Source organism: Trifolium pratense, linkage group LG2 (assembly GCF_020283565.1).
Source record: "Trifolium pratense cultivar HEN17-A07 linkage group LG2, ARS_RC_1.1, whole genome shotgun sequence".
NCBI lineage: Eukaryota > Viridiplantae > Streptophyta > Magnoliopsida > Fabales > Fabaceae > Trifolium > Trifolium pratense.
The window spans coordinates 25,844,624-25,856,198 of NC_060060.1; the positions used below are offsets into that span (position 1 = coordinate 25,844,624).

Here is an 11,575-nt window from a genome sequence, read left to right on the forward strand (position 1 = left end):
ATTATATTATACTATTAAAAATCAAATTTTTAATTAATTGGGTCAATTTTTTCTTCTTATAATTTTAATTAATTATTCAAAAAAGAAATATCTAATTTACATATGCTTTAAAAAATAATAAATTAATAAATACTTTCTTAAAAAACCAAAAAAAAAAAAAAACTTTCTTAGAGTATTATAGGATATAAAATAGAATAAAGGTAATGATTCAAATTTCAAACCCAACAAAGTAAGAGTGTATTTCAAATTTCAAGCACTAGACTATACTCAAGTGTATTAAGATTATTGAACTCTCAGGTCAATATTATCATTTTTTTTTACAGTGTTATTCTTAATGCAATCAATCAGTTCATTATAATGCAGTAGCTTGATGCTAATTTCTTTTACTATGTTAAAAATAACTCATACTATTATAGTCTTTTGCTTAAGAATATATTTTTGGATTAAGAAGTAATTGCATTTTGTTTGAAGGACCAACAAAAGTTAAAATATTTATAGCTAATTAAACTTATATGTAACAATGACTAAAGTTAAAGTGGTATGTAACAAAACTCTATAGAATTTAATTTATATACACTATCAGTGTAAAGTTATTTTACACATGCGTCAATTAATATACCGACACATCATGTATTGTGTTAAAAAAACACATGATGTGTCACATTCATTAAATGATATGGCAACACATCATTGGATGCACGTGTAAAACATCTTTACACTGACAGTGCACATCAATTAAACTCAAACTGTATATAGCTAAATAAACTTATATGTAACAACTAACAAGACTGTAGGTTAGAATTGGTCAGAGATACTGGCTTCACAAAGTTTGATTCAATGGAAAATTGAGTTTATGCTCTCTGCTAAAAATTCTGAGCTGGTGAACATGTGAAAGACAAAGTTTAACAAATGGGTCTAAATGTTGAATATAATTGTGGTTTACCTCACAAAGTGGTTTATCTCATTACCAATTCCACGCGAAGGTCATCATGGTTGGTAATGTTTTCAATGTTATATTTGAATTCAAAATACATGTACTTTTATCTTTATGAAATTTTGTATTAGCATATAGGTATTATTAGACTAATGTTTAGTAAACATATATTAATTTTTTCCTCTATAATGCATATATTTTTCAAGTAAAAACATAAGCTTCTGTCCAATCTGTAAAAGAGTATACCAATTAAGTAAAATAGTGATTTATTGCTTAATAGACCATTAATTTAGTTGGTTGATGAGTCACATCTAGGTTAAAAAAAAGCAAAACAAAAATTGAAAAACTGCTGATAAAATTGTAATATAATGGGAATGTCACCGGAATTAAGTATTAATTAATAGTTGATTTTAAATAATAGTTTTTTTTATGTCATTTTACATTTTTATTTATTTTTTAGGGTTGTATTTAAAGGCATTGTGCCTCACTTTGAAAAACAATCAATATTCAAAAAAATTATCTTCTTCTCTAAAAAAACTCTCTCATTCAATATTATACTTTGCATAATCTCTCTTTGGTATCGGATTCTATTCTAGATCATTGGAATCCCTACTTTGAGAACTTGATTCTACCGGTTTGTCCCTACAATCTATTTTATCGGTCACGGGAAAAGATGAAATCTCTTCCCTTATTTGTGATGTCCTTGATATGCATATGAAAATTGTCATATAACACCACTTCGAAAAGATGGAATCTCTTCCCTTATTTGTGATGTCCTTGATATGCATATGAAAATTGTCATATAACACAACTTTGGAAAGATGGAATCATTTATCACATGATGTACTTAAGAGATATAATTATGCTAACTCTATTTGGCTGTAAGAAAAAAGTAGTTGGACGATCTTTCATCTTAACTTCTTATGTTGAAGTGAAGATATAGTCATTGATCCAACGGTTGAAATACCTCTTATATTTACATTTACATTAATAATTAAATAGAAAAAATATATACATACATTATAGGAAAATATAATGTCTAAATGGTTGGAACCACTACTTATTGCTCTTCACTATATATAAATCACAAACGAAAGTTGAATATCCTTAGAAACCACTTTATTACATTTAGATATTTGTGTCACAGAAAATGAATATCATGTATCTCACTCTTACTACTAATGTGCTAGTAACATTACTTTTACTCTTACCATCACCAACAAACCCAAAACAAATTCCAGTTCCAGTCTTAGCATCACCCACAAACCCAAAACAGATTCCAATTCCAGCAGTATATGTTTTTGGTGATTCACTTGTTGACAGTGGTAACAACAATTATCTTCCAATAGAATCAAATGCAAAATTTCTTCCTTATGGTATAGACTTTGGTGGCAAACCTACTGGTCGATGCACTAATGGAAAAACCGTGGTTGATTACTTAGGTGAGAAAACACAATTTACATTCACTCTTTGCTGATCAATTTTTGTTTCATATATAAATTCTTAGTTCATTCATTCTGATAAAACAAAATCATAGTCCCCATTAATTAATTAATTAATTAGTTCCTGTTTATGCAGCTATACATCTTGGACTACCTTTTATTCCTCCATATTTGGGCCTTACAAAGATACAAAGACACAAAATCAAAACTGGCATAAATTTTGCATCTGCTGGTTCTGGCATTCTTCCAGAAACCAACAACAATGTAAATTTTTTAACTACATTACATTCTCAAGTTAATCATATTGAATAGGGCAATTTCCTTTTTATTATCATGTATAAGGATAATACAATATATTTCTACATATTGAATAGGGCAATTTCCATTTTGCAGCTTAGTTTGCCTCTTGACAAACAGATAAAATTATTCGAAAAGTTTATTAAGAATAATTTACCAAATATGTTTGCTGATAAAGTAGAGAGGCATCTATCTGAATCACTGTTTGTTGTCTCCACTGGTGTGAATGACCACTTCACTGCTACCAGAAATTTTCGTGGCTCTAGAAAATTTGACTCCTATCTGCTAAAGGAATTTTCCCTACGCATTCAGGTATATATATATATGTGTGAGTGTGACATTTAGAAATAATAGATTAGACACACTGTATAATTGTTAAACTTTATTTTGAAATTAATGCAGAAAATGTACAGCCTAGGAGTTAGAAGGGTTTTTGTGAATAATTTGCCACCAGCTGGGTGCTTTCCATCAAGAGCTGCAAAATCAAGAGCAATAGGAGAATGTAATGAGAAAATAAATAGGGCAATTTCCATTTACAATAGTCATTTGCCGAATTTACTTGGAAAGCTGCAGTCCCAACTTCCGGACTTTACCTTTATTCATTCAGATCTGTATGAGCACCTTATAGGATTAAGGAAAACTGGATATAAATATGGTAAGACATTGATTTATATATAATGACTTGTGTTGACATTGTTGAATAATATATAATTTATTTAATTTTCAGGGATATCGGAAATATGGAGACCTTGCTGCCCAAATAGCATTTCCGGTGATCTCATATGCCATCCGTACAATGCTACTTGTGAAAACCGAAATAACCACATCTTCTTCGATGACCACCCATCACAGATGGCGAACCATATATATGCCAGACATTGCTTCGTTGAGAAGACAATATGTAAGTCATCGGGCATCATGATGTGATGTGATAGGAGGAAGGAATAGGATCCTTGCTATTATTAGTACTAATACTATGAAGGGATGACCATATGTTGTTGTCTCATGATGTTTGTAATTGTTAGTGATAATATAAAACAAACTAAAAAATAAAATAAAATTATGTTGGCTTTGTGGGCAAATTCAAAACCTATAAGAAGCACTCTTGAGCATTAAAGATGCAATATATCCTTAAATTATTTATCTTTATTTAACATATTATTCTCATCCATACACCGACATTAGATTACAATAAACATTCACAAAACTCAATTTAATGGACTATGAACATTATTGATTTGATTGATCGGTGGAATTAATATACATGTGCATCCATCTTTTCTACAAACAGGAATACCCCTAACACCAATAAGACAACGATAACAATTTAAACACATATTATCATTTTGACATAAGTTTGGACAATCTGCCTTACAATTTGTAACTCTTTGTGAGGTTACAATCTCAGCATTGATCCGTCCTTTTTCGATGGAAAAATTTGTAAACATAAATAATATATGAAATTAAGAATAATATTTTATGTTTATTAAAAATAAAAACAATGTTTTATAGTGTAACAAAATTTAGATTTAATGGATGAGGGAAATTAAAATAAAGATATGATCAATAAGATATTTTCTCAAACCTGAAATGATCAATAAAGCAACCAATAGTGTAAATTTGGGAATAAAATGTCTTGTTGTTTCCATCTTAATTAATTAGTTATAAAATATAATATAATGCATATGTTCGTTCTCTGGGCAAATACTTGTATAGGCAAATTGTATTAATTAATGCTTGGATAAGTAAAAGATTAAATTTCAGCCAACCATAAGAAAAAAACAATGCTCCCTCCTTATATTTAATAAATTTGGTTATATTCACTTTTTAGGTTCATTTTATATTTAATGAATTTGGTATATATTATAGACTAGATTCATTAATTTTTTTTTTATGACAAAAAATTCATTAAATATATAATAAACCTAAAAAGTGTATTTTTGTTTATAAAGTGTTAGTAAAAGATTAAATATACTCCCTCCGTACTTTAATATACTCCCCCGTCCCAAAATATAAAGAAAAAAGAAAGTTAATGTATTTGGTTAAGATTTTGGACTAAATACATCAAAAAAATTTGACCATTCATTAAATTTTGAGTACGTCACTTTGACATTTTTACACGTATTAAGAAATGTAATTAATGTTATATGAAAAAGAGAAACTATGAGTTATTTATAAAATTGTGCAAGAAAAAATAAATTGAAGAATTGATGAAAAAAGGGAGAGTAATAAATAGTTGAAAGTATAATAGAAAAAATAACATTAAATAATTCATTAGTAATGTAAAGTGACATATAATTTGGTATAATTTTTTTTTATCAAAGTGACATAATTTGGTACGGAGGAAGTGAAATATTTGTATTTGTATATAATTCTAGGATAAAACTAATTTGCAGATGTAAGGACGAATTTTATAGTAGTAGTTAATGTAGTCAACTATATTATATTTACTCTTTCATATTTTTTTATGCATTAATTAATACAATATATATTTATATTACATGTATCAATAAAAAATACTAGTAATTGAGTGGTTACTGGTTAATGATCGATGATAGTTAATTATAGGCTAAATTGCACTTTTGGTCTCCTAAGTTTTAGAAAGTTGCAATTTTGGCCTTTATATGTTTCAAAATAGAAAGTTGCAATTTTGGTCTCCTAAGTTTTAGAAAGTTGCAATTACGGAGGAAGTTTTGACCCTAATGTTTACTTCCTTTTCCAAAATGTCAATTTTGACCAAGTCAAAGCTGATGTGGCAAGTCACGTGAGTGACTCAGCTGCCACATCAGTTTTTTTTTTTGTTTGTTATCTTATAATTAAAAGAAGAAAAATGCTAAACAGTGCCCCGGGGCGGGGACACTGGTTAAGCATGTTAAAATAGAAATTTTTTCTCGAAATGCGCGTATTCAATGCCTCAAAAATACAAAAAGTTATCTTTTCAATATAAATTTTATTTTTTATTACCTTTTTAAGTATCCTTAACAAGTGTCCCGGGACACTGTTTAACATGACAAAAAAAAAAACATAACACCCAAAATTGCAAAACCTTTACTCTTCTCAATCGCACAAAAACTTCTCTTCTCAATTGCAAAACTCAAACAAATTCTATTGTTCGATTTCGACTGTGCTGCAAGGCTTTTCTTTTAAAATTGACTCCCCCGAGTAAACTTCCGAAGAAACTGCTAGCAAAGAAATGAAAATTACTTTGATATGCATCTATCATCCGTGAAGCAATTTATTCTCTGTACAATATTTTATAACCGGTCCTATGTTTTTCTTTAGCAGTTAATTGTGTATTGGATTGCAGAACAGACTAATGCCTGCATTTTTTTTTTCACTGTAATTTGTATTTGATGCAATAATACTGTTATAATTTTGAGTAGTGTGTTGTTAGCTTCTTGCATATGTTTTTATGGTTCCACTTAGTGGCTGATTGTTTGTTTTTCAAGTCCCTAGAGTTTGAGGTGTGCTTATAGGTGTTTGTTTTTCCGTGTAGTTTTAGATGATTGTTTTTGTTGTGGAGCTGGCCTTTTGGCTTTAGTGTGTTTAGATGCTAAGTGCCCCTTGTGCTCTGTTTCTTATATTATGAATGGTTTAATTTTTGCTTTGATTTATTAGATGGTAAAATAGTCGTAGATGTCAGTTTAATTTTTGCTTCAATTAAATCTTGTTCCATCGTGCTGCGATGGTCTTCATCGTGGCGCGACAGTTCTGCTTGATTTCTTCATTTTTTGCTCTATGCAATTTCTTCTTTTGCTTCTTGGCAAAAAACTTGATAACTTTAGGTATTTTGCCTGATTTTGGTCTTCAAAAACTATCCTAAAGAATAGCTAAAAACATCATATAATTAAGTTGGAGTGAAGTAGTGTTTGGCATGTTCAAGGTATTCACATATAACAATTGGTCTTAGACTTATTTTTATCCCTCTTGTTCTTCCATCGTGCTGCGATGGTCTTCATCATGACGCGACAATCCCTTAACCAGTGTCCCGGGGACATTGTTTAGCACTTTCCTTTTTTTATTCATTTATACTGATTTGCAGGGGTTCTAAACCCCTCGGGGATTCGACTTCCCCTGGGGGGTAGGGTACTACGAAATGAAATGGATCGGGGATTATCAATAAAGACTTCAACATAACCCCCGCTACTTGAACGCTATACCAGCGGTCCGCAGAACTCCCGCAAACATTTTATGGGAATCGATTAATTGGCAGTTTTTCAAACTCCCGGAAAATAAGTTGCGGAGGTTGAAAACCCCCTATATGGATAAATTACCCCCGCAAAATAGCATGTTTTTTTGTAGTGTATTGCTTTTGACACTGCAACTGATGCTGCAAAGGTACACTCAATTGAATACCATTTTAATTATGATCAAGCTGTTAAATAAATAAATGGTTAATTATTATATATTGGCTTTAATATAATTTATTTTGTTAAGCTAGCAATGGGGGACTCTGATTTGGTGGAAGCAAGGTGCATTAAAGACATTGAAGACACCCTCAGCATAATTCGTCTCAGGTTTGGAGATAATTCAAAGCCTCTCTCTTTAGTAATAATAATAATTTCAAGAAAGAAAAAAAACCTTAATTAATATTTTAGTTCGTCCTTCAAAAATGTTAATCGGGCGTGTAACTTTGTAGGTTGTAGCAGTTGCTTCACCGCCAAAGGAAATAGCTTGCTGGGTTACATCCAAAGCAAAATAATTCAATCAGAAGATAATTCATGTGCCGTTACTTATATTGTTCAGGTATGTATAATTTTAAAGTATTTACTTACTTTACGAGATCTTTTTTTTTTGAATCATACTTTACTATCATCTTAGATTATTATGGATAATTTCAATATTTCCATCTTTTCTTTGTTTCTGATCATATAAGGTATACATATTTCTCTGCAGACTAGTGGCGTTATATTATTTCCCAGGTGTCAAGAATGATAAGAACAAAAGACAAACGAAAGGACTGACTGGGGCTGATGCAAGAAAAGGTACTAATTATGGTATTGGTATAGTTACCTTTCCAAATTGTTTCTGTTTGGTCCATCATCATTTACTTGTTTTTTACAGTTTTTTCCAGGGGCAATTTAGTTTATTTTTTTACTATGTTTTAAGAAATTTTTGGATCAGAAGGATATTGTATCTATTCCTAGGTTTATGATATTGATGATGACAATGTGTTTTAGGTTTTGACTGTATGAATTTCTTTAATCATTTTTATAGGACTAACTAATTCAAATTTTAGAAATTTGAGGGACCAACTTGAAACTTTTAAAACATAAGGGACCAATTTGAAACAAAAAAAACATAAGAGACCAACTTAAAACCTAAAATAAACATAAGGGACCAAATGGTGCGGATCCAAAGAAACTTTCTTTGGGGAGGAAGTGCGGAGGACAAAAAAATGTGCTGGGTAAAATGGGCACAAGTGTGTTTACCCAAAGAGAAGGGAGGATTGGGTGTGAGAGATTTAGATATGTTCAATTTGGCTTTGTTGAGTAAATGGAAGTGGAGGTGTATAGATGAGAAACATGCACTCTGGTACGATTTATTGCAGTTCCGTTACGGGCCTCTTTCTATTAAAATTCTTAGCCGGGAAGCAGTAATTACGGGTCCTAAGGATTCTCTTTGGTGGAGAGATGTGGTAGGAGTCGGGGGGAAGGATGAAGACTGTTGGTTTCCTTCACAAGTCAGCAGCAGGGTGGGTAATGGTAAAACTATTAGTTTTTGGAAAGAGAAATGGTTTGGGGCTACGCCGTTAAGGGACCTTTTCCCTAGTTTATTTGCGAAAGAGCTTCACAAAGACTGTGTGGTATCAGACATAATCCAGCTGGACATTTTTAAGCTGAATTGGACTAGAGATTGGTTGACATCTTTGACGCACGCCGAATCTGTAGAGAAGGCAGAATTAGAGCATCTTTTGTTCGGTTTGGTTCTTCAATCGGACATAGCAGACCGGTGGCGATGGAACACTGCTGTGACAGGTTTGTTCAATGTAAAATCTGTGTATTTTTTTCTGCAATCTCGCCTTGAGTCGAATAATATCGATCCAGATATTTTGACTGCTTTACACAAATTATGGAAGAATAATGTTCCATCTAAGGTGGGAGTGTTTGGTTGGCGGTTGCTTCTTGACAAACTACCGACAAGAGCGAATTTAGCATCCAAAGGTATTTTATCCAGCCCACATGATTTACCTTGTGTCTTTTGTTTTCAAGTTGCGGAGGACTGCAATCATCTTTTCTTCAGTTGTAATAAAGTTACTGAACTTTGGAGACAAGTTTGTTTGTGGCTGGGCTGTGATTATAACTTACAGGAGGTGGGTTGTAAACATTTTTTGTCTTTTGGTTTAATTATTAAATCCAAGAAAGGCAAGAAGGTTAGACACTTGATTTGGTTAGCAACAACTTGGTGTTTATGGCGTACGAGAAACAATATTCTGTTTAGAGGTGACAAGGCTGATTTTTCTGCACTGCTTGATCAAATTAGATTCATTTCTTGGCTCTGGTTTGGTGGTAGAGCGGGACGCAAAGCAGGATATTCGTATTCCAATTGGTGTATTAATCCACTATGTTGTTTACAAAGCTTTTGAAACTTTTTAGTTTCCTTTATGTATTGTAAGGATTGAGTACTCCTTGTACTTCTTATTAATACAATCTTTTGCTTATAAAAAAAAAAATACATAAGGGACCAAATATACAATTAAGTCAATTATTTATTAATTGTTTTGGTCAAAATTATATATTTATTGAAAAAAAGTTATATCAAAAAGAATCATCAAACAAATCATATGGATATCACCATAAGAAAATATTTATTATTTTCAAGCTTGATATTGAATACATGATCATTTTTGTAATTTATTTCTCAACATTGATTTTTGCATAAAAATAAAACTATGGTCGAGTCTTTCCATTGCACTCACACTCTCCATTAACGCAATTTCCAGTAAGACCAAATTTCCTTTCACATGTTACAATGCATTTCATCCGGTCGCATGCAGGGCCGATCGTGATTCTTTGGATATCCTGTTTGAATATAAAAAATGACCCTTAATAAAATAAAAATAAAAAATTCAAAATAAAATCATTCATATTTAAATTGTAAATCATTTGAGTATCCCTTGTACTTCTTATAATTCAATTTTGCATATAAAAAAAAAATTGTAAATCACTTGCATGTATCACTCACTATGGTTTGTTCCGCAGAATCAGAAACTTTATGCTCAGCCATTACCTCACCGTTTGCACTGCATCAAGTAAATTAAAATCCATAGATAAACGAAAGACAAAAACCATGAGAATAAGATTAAAGAGAATATATATTATAGTAAAAAGAAAGAGAAAATTGGTTATGTACCATAGCAACAATATGAAGAGAGAAAGAAGAATAGAGAGAAAAATAAGATTTTGATTTCTCATTTTGTTTAGCTTGAAATGGATTGCCACAATGTTGTATGATTTTCAGCAAGTTGGTGTTTACATATATATTACTATCAAGGGAAAAAGTTGCATATTTGGCAGTAAAGAACAAGATTACAAAATTTATTACATTACCATTAAACGTTATATAATTAATGGGTCAAATATCTTATAGTTTGAATTGAACTTTTTTCACATGTCTGAAAGAACCTTAAAAGTCTACGAAGTGTGTGGAATCAAAAACACCGAAACCAGGGACGGATCCAGGAATCTATAAAATAGGAGGTCGGAATAATTAAATAATAAATATTTTACGTCTTAACCCGCGGAATAACTAAATAATAAATATGTGGAGAATTATGCATAATAGATTACCTACAGATAATCTTCTCTCTCATAGAGGTAGGGATGGCAACGGGCGCCCATGGGTACGGGTTTGACACTTACCAAACCCACACCCGAAATCATCACTCAAACCCAAACTCAAACCCAAAGGCTGTTCGGGTAACAAAACAACACCCACGCCCACACCCATTGGGTTCGGGTTTTTTCCACACAAACCCGCATCACATTTGAAAATAATTTGCATATTTAAGAAATTAAATTCCAACATAGACTTTGAATTAAATTACAACTAAAATTAAGGTCTTCCAAGAAAATTCAAACATAGACTTTCAAGAAATTAATTACAACATAGACTTTCAAGAAATTAAATTACAACTAAAATTAATGTCTTCCAAGAAAATTGAGAGACTATGTGGGGTAATTAGGTAATTATAAAATATTTTGGGTGGGTGTATGGGTTTCGAGTGTGGGTTTGACTGATACAAAACCCACACCCATATTATTGGGTGTCACCCGAACCCAAACCCAGTCAAATCGGATTTCGCCCGTTGACTTGGGTTTGGGTTCGGGTGGGTCTCTCGGGTTTGAGTTTTTTTGCCATGCCTACATAGAGGTTGTTATATTGTCTCAAAATGCGATCTTTGTAGGGAGGATGCTGAAACCATACATCATATTTTTTGCGATTGTCGTTTTTCTAAGGCTATTTGGCATTGGTTTGCCTCTGTTATTTCTCTGCAAATTGACACGAGTACTGTTAATTCTATTTTTGATATTTGTAACATATTGGAATTCTCAATGTAAAGTTGTTGTTATTGCTGCAGTTATTAATATTTTTAATACTATATGGTGGTGCAGGAACCAACACAGGTTTGAAGGAAAATCTATCTATTAGAGATCTGCGGTCAACACAATAATCTTCAATATTTCTTTATCTGGCAATTTATCTAAAAAAGCTTCTTTCATTTCTATGCAGAAATTCGTCATTTTGAAAGCTTTTAATGTTAGTGGTCATCATCCCAAAGCACCTGTCATTAAAGAAGTATGGTGGCATCCTCCGCTTTATAATTAGGTTAAATGCAACACAGATGGTTCAGCGCTGGGTAGCCCTGGTCTTGCTTCTTGTGGGGGTCTTTTTAGAGATT

General features: G+C 31.7%; 2 protein-coding genes across 2 annotated transcripts; both read left to right on the forward strand.

The window, feature by feature from the left end:
* The first annotated feature begins 1,999 nt into the window (after positions 1–1,999).
* On the forward strand, positions 2,000–3,769 carry LOC123911571 (GDSL esterase/lipase At2g03980-like). Its single transcript, XM_045963022.1, has 4 exons — positions 2,000–2,376; positions 2,513–2,640; positions 2,770–2,985; positions 3,076–3,769. Exons 1-4 carry the CDS (start codon positions 2,085–2,087, stop codon positions 3,349–3,351), a joined length of 912 nt encoding a protein of 303 aa, XP_045818978.1. The 5' UTR covers positions 2,000–2,084; the 3' UTR covers positions 3,352–3,769.
* Positions 3,770–8,017: 4,248 nt separating this feature from the next.
* On the forward strand, positions 8,018–9,259 carry LOC123904464. The gene is made up of 2 exons (XM_045954128.1): positions 8,018–8,651; positions 8,886–9,259. Exons 1-2 carry the CDS (start codon positions 8,018–8,020, stop codon positions 9,257–9,259), a joined length of 1,008 nt encoding a protein of 335 aa, XP_045810084.1.
* Positions 9,260–11,575: the final 2,316 nt, after the last annotated feature.